This window comes from Oryzias latipes, chromosome 13, assembly GCF_002234675.1.
Source record: "Oryzias latipes chromosome 13, ASM223467v1".
Taxonomy (NCBI): Eukaryota; Metazoa; Chordata; class Actinopteri; order Beloniformes; family Adrianichthyidae; genus Oryzias; species Oryzias latipes.
In genome coordinates, this window is record NC_019871.2 from 4,795,338 (window position 1) to 4,816,658 (window position 21,321).

General features: G+C 39.9%; 1 protein-coding gene and 5 non-coding genes across 8 annotated transcripts in view; all 6 read left to right on the forward strand.

The window, feature by feature from the left end:
- LOC101166485 (mitogen-activated protein kinase kinase kinase kinase 5) overlaps positions 1 to 21,321 on the forward strand; it is a 75,779-nt gene that overhangs the window by 3,678 nt on the left and 50,780 nt on the right. The window contains exon 2 of one of the 3 annotated variants that reach the window (XM_023961682.1): positions 1,623 to 1,716. In XM_023961682.1, the coding sequence (XP_023817450.1) occupies positions 1,702 to 1,716 (15 nt within the window). In that variant the 5' untranslated portion in view covers positions 1,623 to 1,701. Of the gene's footprint in view, positions 1 to 1,622; positions 1,756 to 21,321 lie in introns of all 3 variants that reach the window. The other 2 variants (XM_023961683.1, XM_023961684.1) reach the window with 2 other exon arrangements.
- Positions 1,050 to 1,120, forward strand: trnag-gcc. Its single transcript has one exon. It is a non-coding gene; the product is annotated as a tRNA-Gly (tRNA).
- Positions 3,900 to 4,063, forward strand: LOC111948545. The gene has a single exon (XR_002874558.1). It is a non-coding gene; the product is annotated as a U1 spliceosomal RNA (small nuclear RNA).
- trnan-guu lies at positions 7,139 to 7,212 on the forward strand. The gene has a single exon. It is a non-coding gene; the product is annotated as a tRNA-Asn (tRNA).
- LOC111948546 lies at positions 10,110 to 10,273 on the forward strand. The gene has a single exon (XR_002874559.1). It is a non-coding gene; the product is annotated as a U1 spliceosomal RNA (small nuclear RNA).
- trnan-guu lies at positions 10,863 to 10,936 on the forward strand. Its single transcript has one exon. It is a non-coding gene; the product is annotated as a tRNA-Asn (tRNA).

Consider the following 21,321-nt stretch of genomic DNA (forward strand, 5'->3'; position numbering starts at 1 on the left):
ATAACCCACCTATCTCAATCGGAAAGAAATTTTGATCCGAACGAATCTGATCAGGGCGTGTTTACATGACACATTTTCCTTCCGATCAGGCATTCTTTCCGATTACTTTTGCCCATGTAAACGCAGCTATTGTCTTTCTGTTTGTGGTAAGTGTTGTTCCACAGGGTGGCGGAGTGAGGGGTAAAATTATGACTACCGGTAAATATCATTTTCCAGTGAAAAAGAACCTGTTTGAGAAATTCTGAAATCTTTATAGGAAGTTTGGAAATTTCAAAGTCACATCTAAGCAAAAAATCGAATCCACCTACTTTTTTGAAGATGTTTTTGAGAATATGAAACCATATTGAGTTAGGGTTAACCATAAAGTATTTTAAGCATTTTATTCTAAAGGTTCTGACCCAAATTATATTCCTTAATTAGTTAAGATTTTTTTGATGTAATGGGTCTTATTTCTCCAAATAAATTTATAAATAATTGAGTTAATTTTTTTGACATTCTTTGGGCTAATGTAGAGAGATTGGCATGGATATATCAGTTTTGAAATTCCTTCTGATTTGGACAACAAATATCTTCCAAAAATTGTTAAATCTCTGATAAACCAATGATTTAATGATTTGTGCATTTGGTTTATTTTTTCCATCATGTTTTTTTCTTCTCTTTTTCATCTCTAATTAATTAAATTCCTAAATATTTCACTTTGTGTTTTACTGGGATTGAAAACATTTCTTTTTCCAGACAAGAGTACAGGGGGAGTACTTCACATTTTTTTAAGTTTAGTCGAAGGCCAGAATCTTTTGAGAAAATGGAAATAATTTGCAGGGCTTTCATTACCATGTTTTTGTCTTTCAGAAAAAACACTCATCCGCAAACTGGCTAAAGCGGAACTCAAAATCAAAAACTTTAATGCCTTGAAAATTAGGGTTGTTCAGATTTAAGTATGCTAGGAGTCGAGTACATAGAATGACAAATGTTGGTGACATTGGACATCCACCATGTAACGCTGAGGAGGAGAAAAGAATCTGTCGGCCATTTTTTTCTGAATCCCTCATGCATTGGTGGTTCAGTGGTAGAATTCTCGCCTGCCACGCGGGAGGCCCGGGTTCGATTCCCGGCCAATGCAAGCATCTCTTTTTCTCAACCCTAAAAACAATCTCAAATAGTTAATTATTCATTTTACAATATGATCAGATAAATTGTTACAGAATTACATTAGTTTTATTGCTTTAGCAGCATGAAGCCAAGTTGTCTCTGGTGTGATTGGTTAGTGACCAACTGCTAACAGAAAGATAAATCCTCTATCATTGATCTTGATTACTTTCTTCTGTTCACATGAATCTTTCAAGCCTTCAAACGTTTACTTTTAAGATTTGAGAAGAATCCTTTCATTGTATAAAATATAAATAAATACTTAGGGTAAACATTTTGTTAATAAAGAGGAAAATTCAATCTTATGAAGTAGCAACTTTTATAATTTAACAAAAATAGTTAGGAATTTCAGAACTGCAGTCATTTACACTGATCAGATAAAGTGAGACACAGTCCTTTGAAAACATCTTACATTTTAAAATAATAAAACTCACTTTATAATTGTACCTTTTTCTTTTTTTTTTTCTTTTCCTGAGATGTTTTGAAGAACCCCAAGCTTGAGATTGAAACGTCTGATCACTGTCCAGAGACGAACAGGAATCAACGGACATCCTGATGATGCTGCACGGTGTGAGTCTGCTGCCATCCATCTAAATTCATCTTTTCCTGGTGAGTGTTTTCTAAAAAGGTTTATTTCCCAGAAAAAGGTTGCTAATCTGCACTTAACAGCGTGTCCACTAAAAATTAAAAAAGTTAAAAAAATAAGCAAAATAAAAAACTCGTCAGTAGGTCCAGAATACCCAACTTTCTTTGCTCTGAGTTAGTTTTTGATAACCCCCCCGCCCATTAAATCATCACTGTATATATCTTCAAAAGATAGTGGACTCATTAATAATCGTCACAAAACACTCATAATAATTAGATTTTATCTTTGAGGAATCAATGACATCATATCCACCTTTAAAATAAATAAATAAATTTAAAAAAAAGGAGTGAGCGTGGTGTCTGAGTTGCTTTTCAAAATTAAGAGCACTACATAATGCCACACTATATCGTGTTTTAGTAGTTAGGGTGGGAATTTGGACACAACCCCAGCTACTGTTGGGCTAAGGCGGGGTACATCTGGACATGACCCGGGGCTTGAGCGTGCGTGCCCATCCCACCTGTATCAGGAATAAACTAAAAAATCTAAATGCATAAATCCTCGAGAAGCAAGGATCCCCCTGCTACCATGCAGCAGGAGAGATGGGGATCCTTTCTGCCGCCTGCCACTTTTGGCCGGTAGGCAGACTGGAGTGCAGGGAAGTGGGGACCCCACCGCTGCTTGCTTGAGCGTTTTTGTTACTTTGTTTCATTATTCTCTTATCATTAACTTTTTACTACCACTTCTGGGTGCGGTGCATTGTTTATACGATCAGCTGTTGTCCCCGTAAAACAAAACATGCAGCAAAACATGGCTCTTAATGACTTTATTTTATTTAGCCTAGCTATGGTATCAGGATAGTTCATTGTTAAAAGTTTTTTATCATAGTTGAATAAATGAGGCTCAAGGCGCATGCTCACTCAGTTGAATTCATATTTTGGGACTCGATGTATTTGCCTGTGACCGTGTGACCCTGTGATGTATTTTTGACTGGTTGTTCAGAGGGGAAATGTTGTATTCAAGAGAAGCAAGAGTCGTATTAAAAACAAAGGAAAGTCGTATTGAAGACAGACTTGTCAAACGTAAAACTAAATGTTGTATTCATATTTTTGCAAAGTGCACAATTAAATAATGTGTACCCAACTTTGCCTTTATGAATACGTTTCTTATTAACAGAGATGATTTGCTGCACAACTTTTTTTATGAATACGCTTCTTACTGATGCACCTTAAGTTTTGAGTTTCCTTAAGATACAATGCAGGCGTCTGTTCTAACCAATAAATGATACATTCAATGTAATGACATGTATCATGTTAGATAGAACGAACGTGCGAAAACATTCAGCCTAAAACGGATCCAGTATTGAACACTGTTTTAATTGTGGTATTGCTAGCTCAAACTTTACATAGCATACGTTTAAAATGCACTTTTTAGTCAACATGTAGTCAAATATTGTAATTAGTTATATTGTCCGCTAGAGGTCGCCAATGGGATAGTTGTTTTTTTTTTATTCACAGATCTGCCAAACCATATTTGTAGATCAGTGAAAGTTGATTCATTGTGGTGATCCCTGAGGAGATATGCAAAATGGATAAATAAACAGTCAGGGAACACGCCAGACTTTAGCTGTTGGGGAAACTTGGTTTTGTTTTGAGCTTTGGTGATCAAACTGTTTACATTTATAGTTCATATTCCAGACCAGTAGGGGGCTGCAGCAGAACTTCGATGTTCTAGTGAGCAGGAAACAAAGGAACAGGAAGTGGCTAAGTGTTAGCATTGAAAAACGTTTGATTTGTATGTTTTTGTTGATTTTTGGTGTATTTGTAATGTTTTTAATCAACATACGATGACTCAAACGTTGATAGTTCTTGTCAAATTCCGACCTTTCTCTTTTAGCTCTGCGAGAATCGCCTAAAGGACAGTAAATGAATGAAACTCAGTGGTCATCAGTTAGCTTTTTGTTGTTCAAAGCAGTGCATCATGGGTATTTCTTTCCTGCTGATTAAGGTTAAAGATGTTAGTTTCTGGTTTGCAGATGTCTTTTTGTGTAGCACAGTGTTGAATGGCAGTTCTGAAGTGTGTCGCTCAGTCATTTTGAGGGGTGTGTGAATACCTTAAAGGTAAACAGTGTCTATGTGAAAGACTTGTGAGAACGTGATGTGAACAACTCATACTTACCTGGCAGGGGAGATACCATGATCATGAAGGTGGTTCACCCAGGGTGAGGCTCAGCCATTGCACTCCGGTTGTGCTGACCCCTGCGAATTCCCCAAATGTGGGAATCTCGACTGCATAATTTCTGGTAGTGGGGGACTGCGTTCGCGCTCTCCCCTGACATATTGTTCAAAGTAAAATGCCTTTCCTGGCTGATAATAATGTTGAATTACATAGTTATGGTCTTAGTCATTAAAATTATATGGAATCATGATTACCCAGGATTGGGCTTTATAGAGAGATTCATATCAAGTTTAGTTTAGTTTCAGGCTATACATGGACATGTAGTTCAACAACAAAAAACATACAACAGTTTAAATTTAATCAGAGTCAACATACCTTAAATGATACTCCAAATGACCTGGGGGGTATCCCAGAAAGCAAGATTAAACTACCTTGACATAAAAGCGAAACTCTGGCTGAAATCCGCCTGAACTTGCTCAATGTAAAAAGTTTATCTTTCCAACATCCATATGTGGTCTTATCACCCTCTCACGGTGGAAAAAGTATTATCTGAGCTTCTTCATCCACTAAATTATCATCAAATGGACATGTCATGCTGCTTCACCTCTCTGAAAACAAACTAACCTTCAAATAAACCTGCTCCAGACCAGGTTATGTTCAGAGCATGAGTTGCTATGGCAACTTGACATACCCTGAAACATATGTCCATTTCTGGAACCGAAAGTTGAGGTTATGAAGTTCCTTAGCCTCCAACTTACCGTGGGAGCTAGCATAACCTTCATGAATTACTTCAATTGGTAACAAGTAATTGAGTTACATTTTTTCAACCTAATTCATTACGTCTACCCAACTCAATATTTGTTTTACAACTCAAATTTACATATTTATCTAGCTAAATGTCATATTACTCCAATTCAATTAAATGTTTTTCCATCTTAATTTGTTGTACTTCTTGAACTCTCATATGTCTAAGTTTGAGCCTGCAGATACCATTTCTCTGACTTTAACATCACACTAATAGACAGTAGGGGTGCTAAATAAAGTCATCCTCTCCCTCCCTCTCAATTATGGTGCAGAAAGAATTAAACATAACAGGACAATTAACTAAGCCAAACACGGTAAAACAGCTACTACTAAACACATTTGGTCAGATTCAAATACTTATTTTATATCATACTTCATAAATAACAGATGCATTAAAGGAACACGATTAAAGCAGAAGCTTGCGGGTTTCAAAAGAGAACATAAATAAAACAGAATGCTCAGGTAATCAGTTCCATTAAGAAACAAACACTAATTCTACAAATGAATTCTATTGGTCTATAAAGTCTATTGTAGGAGTGGCGAACACGCGGCTCTCGGCCAATAAGCATGCGGCTCTTTGCGTCTCATCATATTTTTTGTATACTGTGCCTCATTTAATAGTTTTTTCCTCTTAAACCACACTCAAATTCATCAGAGGGTATTAAAAATAACTAATAATCAAAATAATTTGGCAGCGTGTGTGTTTTGATGCTGCTCCCGACACATAAGTGACCGCCAATCATTTGCGCGGGTTACGCCCAATACCGGAAAAAAATAAGTAAACATTTCATATGCGTTCAGACTGTTACCCTCAAGGTCAAAATGGCATTTCAGAGTATAAAGACAAACACAGGACATTTCTGGAAGAATGGGAAGATTCTTACTTTTTTACTGAACGGAATGGCAAGTCACTATGTTTATTATGAGCGAAGCAGTACAATTGTTCATGGCAGAAAAGAACAGAAATTATCCCGGGGAAAATTAAAAACTCTTCCTGATCTGACACAAATTGTCTCCTTTTTTAACAAATTGAAGCTTTTCAAAGTGCACATTCAAAACGGCCATCATCCCACTTTCCCTCTTTGCGGAGCTCACAGCAGAAGGATGCAATCAAAATGAACAAAGCGCAGTACGAGACACTGCTTATGCAACTGGACGGAAAATTTACTTTGCGGTTTGAGGACCTGCAGCAGAAACGACAGCAGATCACTTTTCTCATCGCTCTTTTAATGCAGAGATTGACTGCCTGAAATCCCCACTTGTCATTGATGAGGCAGCGAGCGAACTGGAGATGATTGAGCTGAAATCTCTTTTGTGAGAAGGCCCTGTTACGTTTTGGAGAACTGTGACAACGGAAAAATAGCCGTGCATAAAAGAGCCGCTCTCAATCTGCTGCCGATGGTCTTCTCAATATATGTCTGCGAGTCCCTGTTTTTTACCTTGAAACTCGTGAAATCAAGGCATCGTTCTGTTCAGACCTGAGTATCGGTAAGATCTGACCTCAACGGTCCTGCTATCGGTACTGGAGAAGTCGCATTTTTTTGTGTCCCACAAGATATAAACGTTATCTGCAATATTTAACTAACCAAGTCAGTCAATCATTAGTTTTTGAATAAAAAATAAACTTTATAAAATACTTTTTTTTTAATGAAGGTTAAAATTAAATTTATGATACACACATCTGAAATGTAATGTATTTAATGTGTTTATTGTGAATATGAATTACTTAGACACCAGAAGATGCTCTTTCCAGATATTTGTCTATTAGTTGGTGCAAGTGTCATTGAAAGAGGAATGTTGAGATACAAAGAAATACCAGTTAAATACTGTTGGATGAACGGTGAAATATTCTGTTTTTATAATCGTAAATCTGACTTCAAAGGAGTCAGTGCCTCGCCAGCCATCAACCTCACTGCACGTCACTGAGCAGTTGTGTGTCAGAGAGAGGCAGAGGAGAGAGTGAGAGAGAGAGAGAGTGTGTTTGTATGAGATGAGAGAGGTGTCTGTGGAGTGGGTATCTGAGTTCAAGGGTAGTTGCTGGATACTTGCTGTTATATATATTCTAGGGAGAGGAGTGTGTTATGGTAAATAATATGGCTTTAAATGTGTGTTTTGTGTGTGTACATCTTGGCAAGTCAGTGTGTGCTGTGGCTCTCTGACTCTCACAGTTAAAAACTACGGCTCTTGGTGTCAAACTTGTTCGCCACCCCTGATCTATTGGTTCTGGTGTCAATATTTCGACTATAATCTCGCCATTTCTATTTTTTTTTTCTGTGAGGAGAAAAAAAAACTTATCCTACAGAATATATTTTTCTCACCGTGGCCCTAAAACTGTCTTACAATGGTCACAGCAACCTTGAAAAAAGAAAATCCAGTCTAAAGCTCTCATAGATATGTGTGTTATGGTAGAGGAGAAGTGGTCCAAGGGTCTCTGTGGCGCAATCGGTTAGCGCGTTCGGCTGTTAACCGAAAGGTTGGTGGTTCGAGCCCACCCAGGGACGCAATGCTTTTGTTTTTATATTTATGGCTATTGTTTGCCTTAAACCCCTTACGAGTTTATCTTTGTTCCAACGGCATCCGGTTTCAGTTGAAAAGGAATGGAAAACCAGGAGCTACTAATACAGGCAATGTGCACAACAGTGTTTTTAACGTATTGACAGCTTTTTGACACCAATCTGACCACATTAATTGAACCGCTGGGCTGCTTAAAGCTGTAAGAGAGGGTGGAACAACGAGCCCAGAGAAATTATAACAGAAACACCTGTAATAACCTGCCATCCCAAGGAGGTCACGCCTTTAGCAGTGGCAGAGTAGTTCAGGATAGCAGAAAGTTTTGCCCATAACTTGGCTAATATTTTAGCAATATGCTAGGAAATTTGTTTAACTCAGGGATGTCAAACTTACGGCCCGCGGGCCGCATCCGGCCCACCAGGTGGTTTGGTCCGGCCCACTCATGAAGAGTAAAAATCATAAGGATGTTTAAAAGAGAAAGCACGTTTCTAGTCCATTCCTGTGGCGAGTTATGAAAAGCAAAACAGGTGATACAGCATTTCTCTGCAGGTGCCAAAAGCGAAACTTAACAGCTCTGCATCTGGGTGAGCAGTAGTTTGGTTCCCTGCGAGCCTCACCGCTGTTCTGTTGCTATAAGAATGATCAGTAGTGACACCCTAATGACCAAAATGTTGTCAAAAAGAGAAAAAAAAGGTGGGGGGCTGAGCTTTCCAGGAAAATTGGACAGAGTTTTATTTATCACGGAGCTGAATGCAAAACCTGAGTGCTTGGTATGTCATCAACAGGTTGCAGTGCTTAAAGAATATAACATTCAGCACCACTATGACACTCACCATAAAGAAAAGTTTAACCGTTTGCAGTTAAGAAAAGAGAAGATTTACCAACGATTAGCTGGACGGAAAAAACAACTGTTTGCATTTACTGCAACCGTGACGTCAGTGATGGAGCAGTGACAGCTACCTTATTGCAGACAAGTTGCTGCAAACATCCAATCCATTTTTCGGACGGTGAACTTGGGAAAAAATGCTGAAGGCTGTAGAAGTCTTGTGCCCCAAACAGCAGTCGACTTTTTCCAACTCAAGTCTGTCAAGGATTACAACTGCAGAAACAACATCTCTGAGGAAACTTGGGTGCCAAATGAAGGAATCCAGTCATTTATTGCCTTTTTTGCTAGCTATTGATGAAAGCACAGACAACACAGATGTGTACATCTGTGCATATTTAGAGGTGTTGAACAGACCATCACAGCGGACACAGCAACAGCTGATTATCTCTCTAGTTACCGCACTGGACAATGTTGGAGTGAACTGGTCACGTAACGTGATGGCGCCACATCAAAGGTCAGGAAGAGAGCAGGTGTTGCCACAAAATTCTGGCAGCAACCAGGAAAACATTCTTGGACATTTCATTGTGTTTTGTACACTTGAATGGCAGTAAATGTGTTGCTGCACAGGATCTTAATCCTGATCGTGATGGTCGGGTGAAGTTTCAGGAGAGAAAGGGAGGTTGATTCCAAATTCTTATGTTCACATATGTTTGCAAGGTTAATTTAGCTTATTTTTTAATGGTGTGGACATTTACATTTTAGGCAGGGTGTTTCATTTTTTTCTGTAGCCTCACTTGAGTTTATTATTGAGATTGCTTCAGTGTCAGATGTAAAATATGTATTCAGTCTGTATAAAATTGAATAGACCTTTTTTTTAAAGTGAAATTAATTTTATTTAAGATCCATTGGCCTCTTTGAAGGAATGTGTAATAATAAATGATTAGGCTACCATGTTGGTTGAGGCATGTTTTCCAATTGAGTAACTTAACTAAAACAAAGCTGTTATTTTGCCTTTATGTTACTGGTCTGGCCCACTTGAGATCACACTGGTTGAATGTGGCCCCCGAACCACAATGAGTTTGACACCCCTGGTTTAACTTCTACCAAGGGTTTTTAAGATAATTTAGCATTTAACAAAAATTTTATATGTTTTTTTCAAAACCTGGAGCAACTTTTTAGGTATATCCTTGCATTTCCTCTTTCAGTATCCTTTTTCTAACATTTATGGACATTTTTGGTTACTTATGCAATTTTTTCCATAACTTATTGTTTTTATGCCACTTATGTTTTTTCCACACTTATAGCTCCAAAAACTTCTGAAAACTTTATGGAAAAATCTCCAGCGATTTATTCAAACTTTTTCCTTTCAATAAACTGCTAAAAACTATGCATTTAAGCAATTAAAAGCAACCACCTTCAGCAACAACACAACGGGTATTTTTGCAGGAAATACAACATTTCTAGTTTAATTTTATTTTAAAGTTAAGTTGAACATTTTAATTCATCCCACCAGTTTTCAGTTATTTGGAATACTTGGTTTTTATTTTGATCTTTGGTGTGTCAGTTTAAACAGTGGTTTAGTTACCATGCCAGAACAGTAGGGGGCAGCAGGAAGACTTTAATGTTCTAGTAAGCAGGAAGTAAGGAAACAGGAAGTGTTAGCAGAGAAAAACGTTTGATTTGTATGTTTTGTTGATTTTAGTTTTATTTGTAATGTTTTTAATCAACATACAATGACTCAAACGTTGATAGTTCTTGTCAAATTCTGACTTGTCTCTTTTAGCTCTGCGAGAATCGCCTAAAGGACAGTAAATGAATGAAACTCAGTGGTCATCAGTTAGCTTTTTGTTGTTCAGTCACAGCAGTGCATCATGGGTATTTTTTGTCTGCTGATCAATGTTAAAGATATTAGTTCATGGTTTGCAGATATTCTTTTGTGTAGCACAGTGTTGAATGTCAGTCCTGCAGTGTGTCACTCAGTCAGTGTGAGGAGTGTGTGAATACCTTAAAGGTAAACAGCGTCTATGTCAAAGACTTGTGAGAACGTGATGTGAACAACTCATACTTACCTGGCAGGGGAGATACCATGATCATGAAGGTGGTTCACCCAGGGTGAGGCTCAGCCATTGCACTCCGGTTGTGCTGACCCCTGCGAATTCCCCAAATGTGGGAATCTCGACTGCATAATTTCTGGTAGTGGGGGACTGCGTTCGCGCTCTCCCCTGACATATTGTTCAAAGCAAAATTTCCTAGACAGGGCACACATTCTTAACACCCTCCTTCTCTTCCCTAAACCTTCCTCATTAACTCTGATACTAATTTGCACATAGGGACCTAAAACCTTAAATTCATAAGAATGACCTGATTTATGTCACTGGATTAGGCTTACAGGGAACATTTCCAACAATGTAAAGATAAAATAAAAAATTAAGAAGCAAAACTATAATATTTTTGTGACCTGAAGCCAAGGTGACTTCATATTGTCAAAACTTTCTCATTACTTGTCCAATCCAAGAAAGGGAGGGATCATTGCAAAGCTAGTCAAAAGAGCCATAATAATTAAAGTTGATATCAAATCAATTTTTATTCCCTAAGCCAAGTCACGTGCACATGCCTATTGTGTGTTATGACTTACTCAACATCCTAGTCATAAATATGCTTTATAATCATGTATACCTTAATATTGTTTAAACTGGTTATTTTGTGAATCTGGTTCTGCTGTCAGTGGTCTAAGTCACCTGCACGTTGAAGAAAAACTAATTAGAAGCACTCCCATGGATAACTGTGTTATGGAACAGGATGGGTGGCTCAGGGGTCTCTGTGGCGCAATCGGTTAGCGCGTTCGGCTGTTAACCGAAAGGTTGGTGGTTCGAGCCCACCCAGGGACGCAATGCTTTTGTTTTTAACTTTTTTATACTCTGTTTGCCCAGAAGCAAAATTCAGAGGTGCACAAAAATTCTAAGTAGCAAAGGCTTTGAGCAAAAAAAAAAAAAAAAATCGTACTTTGTTGGAACACTTATTTTTATTAAATGATTCATCATTTGTAAAAAATATCCGGTTTAAATACAACTGAGTCCTGCCCATTGACGATAGGGGAACAGGACTGAGTGACCTTGCCCTTTCGCGTTCCAAATAGGAAATATTCTGTGGTACCAAAAAGCCAAAAATCCCATAGATTTCTATCGTTCTTCGCTATTACTTAGACATGGTATTTATTTCCTAATTGTTTTCATTATATATTTTCTGTAGTTCAAGTTAATTAAGATATGAACTTACCAATCAGATGCCTCAATAAAAGAATTTTATGACGTTTCATCTCTGCCATAAAGTGAAAGGGCGTAGGTTTTTGCGGGCGTATTCTGAGCTGAGTGAGCGAACCTTACAACCGCACAGGCGCAATTCTAACCGAGCGACTCCGCATTTTACAACTGCACGCCTGCAATCCTGAGCGGTGATATTGCATGGTCACTTCCCCTTTGCGCTCAACTGGATTTGCGCGAGGTGTTTAGGGGTGAGTTTGTCACTTGGGGGCAGTAACCTTTCTGGTTGGTCTGATTGGCCAAAATTTGCTGGTCAAATTCGGCGAGGCAGCGGGGCGGGACTTTAATTTTTCAGAGCAGGGTTGGCTAACAGGCGGCTGCATGCGGCTCTCTGCCTTTTATTATATTTTCTATATACAGTACTTTCACAACCATAAGGCGAACATGAAAGTCTTACATTTTCTCCAAAATGTATGGAGCAGCCCTAATGTGTGACTTCGGTAAAGAGGACCTAGGAGAGAACAGCATGAGAACGGTACAGAGAGAGGGGAGAACGTGAAAGAAGAACCCCCCCCCCCCAGTACAAAGGTGCTGATAAGTGCATGATGCAGAACAACTTTGGAAACCCTGGAAATGCGAAGAGACATAATTATGAAGCACAGTTTAAACTGCAAGTTATCAGCTATGCGGAGGAACACTGGAATCAAGCAGCTGCAGTTCGGTCTCTTGGCAGCCGGCTCGCTGCATGTCTGCATTCTCAGCCTGAAGCAAACAATTCTGAATAAAAGGCAAAAAAAAAAAATCTTTTTTATTTAGAAATGCAATTTTAGTTCACTCTCTGTGTTAATACAAAAGGATTGAAATACTTGCTGACACATTTGAATGTTTAACAGAGGAGTTATTGAGGGCGGAAGTTCAAACCTGTGAAGATCTTCCTAACTTTACCGAACCTCATCTGCCATAGATTTTAAAATAATGAATCCATGGTTCGCAAGTGAGGACACTGGCAAACCAACTCAGACAAGACAAGAAGACGTAGCAGCAGCTGAGTTTCCGCAGAAACAAGGTGAGGTTGCCTGTGTTGGAAGATCGACTCGAGCACAGCAACTTCCACCACATCTCAATGAAAAACTGTCCATCCACCGCTCCTTTTACTGAGAGGCAGCAACGGGCGAGTTACGCCACACTTTTGGACTGTAGGACTTAAGCTTGGGCTGACGCGTCTGCCTGCACTGATCTTTGGAACCGCACGGCAACAAGACGGACTCTTGACGATGACGAAAGGGTAGCTAGCGTGTTTGAAATTTAGCCCATGTTCATTTCAGATGCAGGAGAGGAGGACTTTGATGGATTTTTGGATGCTGATTGATGACTGAAAAAATAAATAAATCACAACCAACTGCGTTCTACGCGTAAACATCTGTGTGAAGGAAACAGAGACAAATATTGTCACAGCCTAATAAGTGCGTGCGTCTGAGCTAAGAGCAAGCAAACTATTGATACGTTCTTCTGACCTGCGGCTAGTGTAACAGTGCCAGAGTAAACAGCAGGGGTCTCACACTCGTGGCCCGGGGGTTGTTTGCGGCCCCCAAGATGATATTTTGTGGCCCCCGCCTTAATATGAAAGTTTAATATTAAGGCGGCCCGCCGCCTTAATATTAATTATGGGAGCCGGTTTAGCTCGTGCTGGTTTGCGGCGCCTTCCGTCCGTGAAACTAGGGTTCGACTCCAGGCTGCTCCCTGTTCCCTTCTCTACCTCTGTGCCGGTCCCAAGCACGGTTGCTTTGAGAAGGTTGCATCAGGAAGGGCATCCGGTGTAAAACATTGCCAAGTTTACCGTGCGACTCGTTCGCTGTTCACTGATGGAAAAAGCCGAAAGAGAAACAAACACAATATTAAGGCGGCCCGCCAGTTTTTTATGAATGACACTTTTTCATTGTCCTGTGCGGAGCTGACAAACCAACCAATCACAGTGGGGTAAATGACTCTTGGGGGCGTGACAATGACCGGGCTTGAAAGCAGGAGAACATTTAAGGCAGGAAACCTGACAGCCCCCTCCCCGGACCACATTAAGGAGTTCCTTACTTTCCTTTGTAGAACGTATTTATTCACTCGTAATTTTGTAAATACATGAGTCCGTGCTGAACTTTTCTCTGGGCAGCACGGAGCCGGAGGAGGGTTACGGTTATGGTTACAACTCGGCGCGTGGTGGCGTATCAACCCCGACCAAATGGTTCTCATGCACGGCTGTTACGGCAGCACACTGCTCCCGCGGGAGATGGTCAGCTGAGGAGAATAAATGTCCCACACCTGCATGCGTGACAACTAACGGGGCTTGAATTTTAAACACGTGCGAGCAACAACATGATTTAGTCTTAAACACACTAAAATTATGTGAGGAAAATGCAACGATGGACGTGTTTGAGATTAACCAGCGCCTCACCTGGCTCGATGGGGAGACCGGGGGGGGGGGGGGGCGAAGGCCAACTACAACAGAAAGTTGTAGTTGTTCTTAACATTCAATTTAGTTTTATTGTGCCTCTCCCCCTTAGTATGATCTGTGTCATTATATATTTTATATTTATTTGAATGTTTTGTAATGTTTGTAACCTTTTTTTAATCAATTGGTATTTTAAATTATTTTAATTGATCACTCAACTACAAAAACCCATCAGGACACATGTCCCATAATGCATTGTTTTGTAGTCATCAGGGCAGCTTTCAGTCAGTGCAGTACTAAATTTCCAGCTGTGTTCGCGTAGGTTGGCGCCTTGCTCCCACCCCTTTCTCGTGATATATAGTGGCTGACCGGCTGCCCTACAATAACTTGTGACCGGGGTTTAAATGTGCAAAAAGTCATAAAGAAAATCCAAAAATGTTTACTGAATTTTGTTTCTCCTTTACTGATTTGTGGTTTAAAGAGTAAACTTTAAAAAAAAACATTCAACACAGACTCAAAATAGGGAGCACATACTCTCTGACTTCTCCACCTTAAATTTCAATAAGTCCAAGTACCATCCAGATTTACTGACAATCATCTTCATCCACACTGAGGGTCTCAGCTGTTTGGGAGGAAATGCTGCCAAGTGTCCAGCAGTAAGAAAAAGACAAGAAAAGCTGTGTTCCGAAGATCCCATTGATAGAGGTTACAGAACTGTAGAATTGGAGTCATCTTTTGGGTTAATAGTTATAACTCAACATTGTAACCGAAACTTTTTAATAAGGATGTTTAACTGAGAAAACAGCAGATATAGAAGACTGAATAAAACAAGAGTTGAGGCCAAGGAAGCTGTGCAAACATGGTTCAGTCAGGGTAAAAGGTCTAGGAGGCCAAATTACAAGAGCTGGCCTTCTGAGCCTCCTAGTGGAACACAGGAGGATCTGCTCTAAGGGGGAGTGAGTAAAGGCTCAAGTTGTTTAGACCAGTGTTTTTCAACCAGTGTGCCGCGGCACACTAGTGTGCCGTGGGAGATGGTCAAGTGCGCCGTGGAGAAATTGCCCTCATTCACTGATCTAAAAACATTTTCCATCTCCAGGATATCAGCTCTGTGTTCATCCAAACAGGCCTTGATAAAACACTGAGTAGTTAGGAATATAAAAGATCTTAAAATTACTTTTATTTAATTCTATTAAAAACATTTTGATAAGAATCACGGTACCGCGATTTAGCTGCAGCTATAACTGTGTAAGGAAAAGTCCCGCCCCTTTAACTGTCTCCGCCAATCATTCTTGAAGACTTAATCACATGTCATCAGTCTGACCAATCAGAAGTGGTTAAAGTCTTCACTTCCTTGTTCTTAATTCTGCTGATAAAGTCGCTCAGTTCTAACAAAAATACCAGCTAAAGCTCGTCTTTAGCTGGTATTTTTGTCGATCATAACAGACCATGAATTTCTGCTTTTCTTTTTTTTTGGATGCTGGTGTGCCGCAGGATTTTTGTCAGGGTTAAAGTGTGCCGTGGCTCAAAAAAGGTTGAAAAACACTGGTTTAGACCTACATGTTCTAGTGGAATGTTATTGCCAAGTGCCCCTAATGTTTACATACATTTAAGTATTGTTTGTAACTGTGAAATGACCGAAAGGTTGCTACGGTAATCACTTTGTTACTAAGCACCTTTTTTTATTCTGAATGTATGGTATTTTGTTTAGTATTTTTGCTGTCAGTTTACCTTGTTGTTGCATCTTCAAAAGTGCAGAATAAAATGTGACACTGAATTTGAAACAGCAAATTGTAATTTCTGCATCTATTATTAAAATATTTATTAGTAATACAGTGGAAATTAGTATATTTGGTCAGCATGTTGATTTACGGTTATGCGCCCCTATATTTTCTGGTTGTGCCCCTAAAATTTTCAGTTGGGGGCCACAGTGCTCCTAATGAAAAAAGTTAGTCTGGAGCCCTGAAGACACATTGTGAGTCAGGGTGATGGGCACTCAAAATGGAATGAGAAATGCTAAATGTCTCCAACATTTGTTTAAATGTGTTGGAGTGTTTCTCAATCGAAAGACCTTGCGGAGTTTGAAACGTTTACCGCAAAGACAGAGGCACTGTGTAGGCACTGATCAGAATGACCAGATAGAGAAAGTGAACGCCTGCATCAGTGACATCAAGACCTGGATGACAATTAATTACCTCCTCTTGAACCCAGAAAAAACTGAGGTCATTATACTTGGTCCTAAAAACCTCAGAGATGCTCTGTCTGCTCAGATAGTCTCCTTGGATGGCATAAGCATAGCCCCTAATTCCACTGTTAGAAACCTTGGGGTTTTATTTGACCAGGATTTATCATTTAAGGCTCACATATCTCAGGCGTGTAGAACTGCCTTTTTTCACCTGCGGAATATTGCTAAGATCAGAAATATACTTTCTAAGAGTGATGCTGAAAAACTCCATGCATTTGTTACGTCGAGGCTGGATTACTGTAACTCCTTGTTAGCAGCGTGTCCTAAGAGTTCCTTAAAAGGTCTCCAGCTTGTTCAGAACGCAGCAGCTAGATTGTTAGCTGGAACAAGCAGAAGAGATCACATCACTCCTGTGTTAGTTTCGCTCCATTAGCTCCCAGTTGATTCTAGAATCAAGTTCAAGATCCTCCTGTTAACCTATAAGGCCTTACATGGAATGGCCCCGTCCTATATTAAGGATCTCATAGTCCCTTACTATCCAATAAGAACACTTCGTTCGCAAAATGCAGGACTGCTTGTGGTTCCTAGAATTAGTAAAAGTACGGTTGGAGGTAGAGCGTTTAGCCACCAAGCCCCTGTCTTATGGAATAAACTCCCAGCTCATATAAGAGAGGCCGACTCAGTTTCTACATTCAAAGCTAGACTGAAAACATTCCTCTTTGGACAGGCTTATTGTCAGACTACTTAGTATTCAGAGATTATTTAACTTAATGTTAATTTGTTTAAATTAAACTTAATAACTATTTCTTTTAAAAGGCTGCTAGAAGTTGAAGCTGGGGTAACTATGGTGCACTGGGGTTCTGTCCTCTTTTCTTTTCTACTTCTACCCTTCCTCTCCTCTATTCTTGACCATAATTTATCATTTAGTTCTCCATGCCTCTGTTTGGTACAGTGCGATTCATGTATTGTCCCTCTTTTCTTCTCCCCTCCTGGGGAGTGGGAGTGCTTCCAGACTCCAGTTGGTTCATCCGTGCTCCAGTTCCTGACAGTTTACCTCGCCTTTGCTCGCGCTCCTACACCTGGCTGTGGATCCTGCCTCTGGCTCATCTCTGGCTCGTCTCTGCTCTGTGCCTGACCGAGTACCTCGTCTCTGCTCCTGCTCCTACACCTGGCTGTGGATCCTGCCTCTGGCTCATCTCTGGCTCGTCTCTGCTCTGTACCTGACCGAGTACCTCGTCTCTGCTCCTGCTCCTACACCTGGCTGTGGTTCCTGTCTCTGGCTCGACTCGCGCCTTTGACTGTCCCCCCAACCACGGCTGGATGAAGCTCGTCTGCTGGACTTTTACATATGTAGTTGAAGATTTAGATAAGTTAATTCTTCTCTTTGATTTCTGGCAAATCGCCTGTCCGTCCTGGGGGAGGATCCCTCCTTCATGTGGGCACCCCTGAGGTTTCTTCGTTTTTCCGGAATCCGTTTTTTTGGGAGTTTTTCCTTTCCGGGAAGGGGCGTCTAAGGGCAGGGATGCCAGTATAGCTTAGTCAGTTTGTTAGTTCATTTTAGTATTTTACTATTGGACTCTTTGTATTCACGATCCTTTTGAGTTCGTGTTCCACTTCGAAGCCCATCGAGACGACTGTTGTTGTGATTTTGGGCTATACAAATAAAATTGAATTGAATTGAATTGATCAGCTGCAGATCTTCTGGATTATCTCCATATAGCTCATTAATGACACAACACCATACTTCTTATACATTTTAACCCTTGAAACTGTCCTACTCCCCTGTCAGTCTGTGCTGCTTTCCCACGAGGCTTACCTGCTTCCCTCGCAATTCTTTCCTACTCCCCCTGTGGATCTGTCCTACCCTGCTGTGTTTAGGACCTAACATCAAAACTGCTTGTTTGTCCTTATAGACCTACAGTAGGTAGGATTATCTGATAACATAGGACATTTAAAAAGCTATATCTATAATTTTGTGCTATGGGTAGGAAAATCTCACAAGGTAGGACAGATCATTAGAACAGTGGCATTGTGGTAGGAGAAATCCGCTGCTGTCTGTTGTTTATATTGCAGTCTTGAGTAATATAGGAATATCTTGAGTTCAGAGATGCTACCAGTGTTTTGTTTTTATATATAGGCCTCAGTGAGCACATTTTTGACATGATGTGTGAGTTTGTTTTAAAGTACTTTGTATATGTTGTAACCCTTGTGCTATCCTAGGCACTTTAACATTGGGAGTTGGGTCATCTAGACCCACTAGACAGTGCGCTGAACCTTTTTTCTTCAATGATTTGTTATCTTCACTGGTGTCCATGGATTACATGAAATCTTTCCACCTTTATCCACCTTTATCATGGTAGGGAGAACACGTCAATGTAAGGGTGGGGTCATCTAAGATAGCACAAGGGTTGATAAATGAATGCTGTTAAGCTTTTCTAAAAAACCTTTAAGCTTTTATCTTGTTATCTTGTCTCCCCCCCCCCCACACACACTTTTTACTGAACCGAAAAATGATCCGAACCATGACTCTAAGGCTACGTTCACACTGCAGGGCTTAATGCTCAATTCGGATTTTTTGAAAAAATCCGAATTTTTTGCAAGACCGTTCACATTTCCAAGTAAATCCGAACTTTTTTGCTCTCCAGTGTGACCGTGACACGACCCAAAACTGACCCGCATGCGCAGAAGAGTACTCAACGGTGAACGACGTCACTCGTTGTTTGCGGAGCAAACGTGAACAATGGATGTCAACAACAGTGTCGTCAACAGTGGAGCTCTTTTGCAAATCGTCTGTACCCACTGTAGTAGAATGAGGATGTGTTCGGGCCGCACGCGCCGTAGAGACAGGAGAAGAGCGTGTGCAGCGATGGAGAATGGGGGGGAGCAGTGTGGACGCGCATTCAGGTTGTGTGTTACGGAGGAAGTAGAACGGTAATAGAAGAAGGTTTCCCCCAGAATAAATGCTATTGATTCTTTATTAACCCGCTCTGGAGAATCCTGGAGAATTTAAGGGTCAGAACAGGGAGGAGGAAGAGGATCCGCCTTGGGTCCCCCGCGCTTCTGACCACGGTCGGAAAGGGGAGAAAGAAAAAGAAAAAAGTAATCGCGGGAAATGTTCAACACCACGCTCGGCCAGATTTAGCTGGAAATTTTTCCAAAAACCGCCCGGTTGCGATAAGAGCCCTGGAGTTTGGCCTGAATAGAGCTGTCACCCCAAAGATTTATCCAATCGGGGACATCGCATCCCTTCCACCGACTGGTCTCAGCAGCATCGTCTGCCATGGTTGTTGTTTATGTTTCGTTCCCGCCTACTTCAACGCACAATGATGACGTTTGTTGCGTATCGATGACCTATGGTTCGGAATCAAGCCGCCTGGCCGGTCAGACGGCGGTCGCAATTGAAAAGATCGGATACGTTTCGGATTCAGGACGGCATACCCAAGTGGCCTGGGTAGTAATTGAAAAGATCGGATCTGTGTCGTTCAGACTGTCATAAAAAGATCGGAATCGGGTTGCATAGGGGCAAAAAAAATCGGAATTGGGTCGTTTCAGCCTGCAGTGTGAACGTAGCCTAAAACAGTAACACTATCTGAACCGTGAGTTTTGTGTTACATTGCACCCCTAATAATAAACATTTAAAGTTGTTGTAATGCACTGATTGGTACTTTGTTGATGACTTATGCTGTCCTATCTAAATGTGGTACAGTCTGCTATGAAGCAGGACAAGACTTTTATAAAAAATATAAAAAAGTTGTTTATGATGAATAAAAAGTGTCAATTTTATATGCATTTTCAGCTTTTTTGTTGTTGTTTCTTTTTGTTTTTGTGTCTATTCCTGATTGCTGTGTTTCAGTTTCCCTTTTGGAATCAAAGGAACAATAACCGGTAGCATAATAGATTTACGTCTGGGTTAAGGTGGAGGCTGTTATTTGTGGTCATAAGACCTGTTTACTGAGTCTACCACATTTAGGTGGAGGAGGCCGTTGGTTGACAGCTGAGCTGTGTCTCATGAAAAGAAATTTCTTTCAGTTGAGGTTAAAACTTTGGTGCGGTTTGTAAAGTACTTTATATCAGTGGTACCCAACCTTTATTAGCCCACGTACCGGTTATTATCAGAAAATATTTTCACGGATTAGTCCGAACAAGGTCAAAGTTGGCATTTAATCATTTTTAAGTTCCTTGTTTCTGAAATATATATTTTTCAAATTAAAATGCTATAACATTAAATTTAGTTTAAAAAGACAATTTGAAACTGTCTGCAGATACTTTACAGATGAAGATTAGATGAAACAAAGATGTTGATTTGTAGAAGTTGTTTTTGATTTGTAAAATTCAGTAAAGGCAATTAAAGGTAATTATTATTATTATTTTTTTTCCTAGCATGCCGTTATGACACTCAATACAGGCTCGGCTTTTTTTCATGACTAAAAGATTAATCTTTTTTTTTTTTTTTTAATAAATTTTAATTCATTGTGTTCATTAAAATTCTTAAATGTCCCTTTTACGAGTTTCCACAAATCAGCAACTTTATTTATTGAATCTTTATTCTCTGTAAGATATTTGCAGCTGGTGTACACTAAGACTTGGTGTAGAACCCATTATAATGTCCTGTAGACTTTCCCTTAAACCTCAAAGTAGAGGCTATAACAACTGGACGCCAACTTAATTTGTGTCCGACTTTTAAGGTGTGATGAATAAATAAAGCAAAATAAAACGACCCTACTGTCATAAAGCAGGTATATTTAAATATTTTGAAGGCAAATCCAATGTGTTTGAAACTTTATCATCGGCGTATGAGTAACAGTCAGTGGCCACATAAATGCAATGTGTGCTTGGTACAAGGGAACAACTGTCCAAATAAATCCATACTCGGAGGAAGACTCCTGTTTTTGACTGTAAATAGCAGATTTCTCTATTAAAGGTCAAATACTCCATTTTCTCAACTGCTTTTTTTAATAGCTTTTTTAGTTATGGCCTTTTCATTTAGTGGCACGAGCATTAGCAGCTTTAAGAAGGTAGTGGATGTATTTAAGACACGTGACCAAGGCGAACAACTTGACATGCGTCAAGTGCTTTGACTGTACATGAGGATATACAGTCAATGGTCAAGAGTAAGTCGTAGAGGGATGTGGTGGACAGAATTTGATAGTTTTCCAAAATAAAACTTCCTTCAGAATCAGAAATTAAAAAAATAATTCAAAGTAGCATACAGGATTTATTCTTTTTTTTGTCAGTGGCCAGTGCAAAATGACCCATGGGCCAGTACCAGTCTGATGCTTGGAGGTCAGGGACCACTGCCATATAACCCTTGGCCTTCAGTGCAATGATTCTGTTCTATTGTTTTTATTTATTCATTTATTTGTTTATTGATTTACTTACTTACTTATAAAA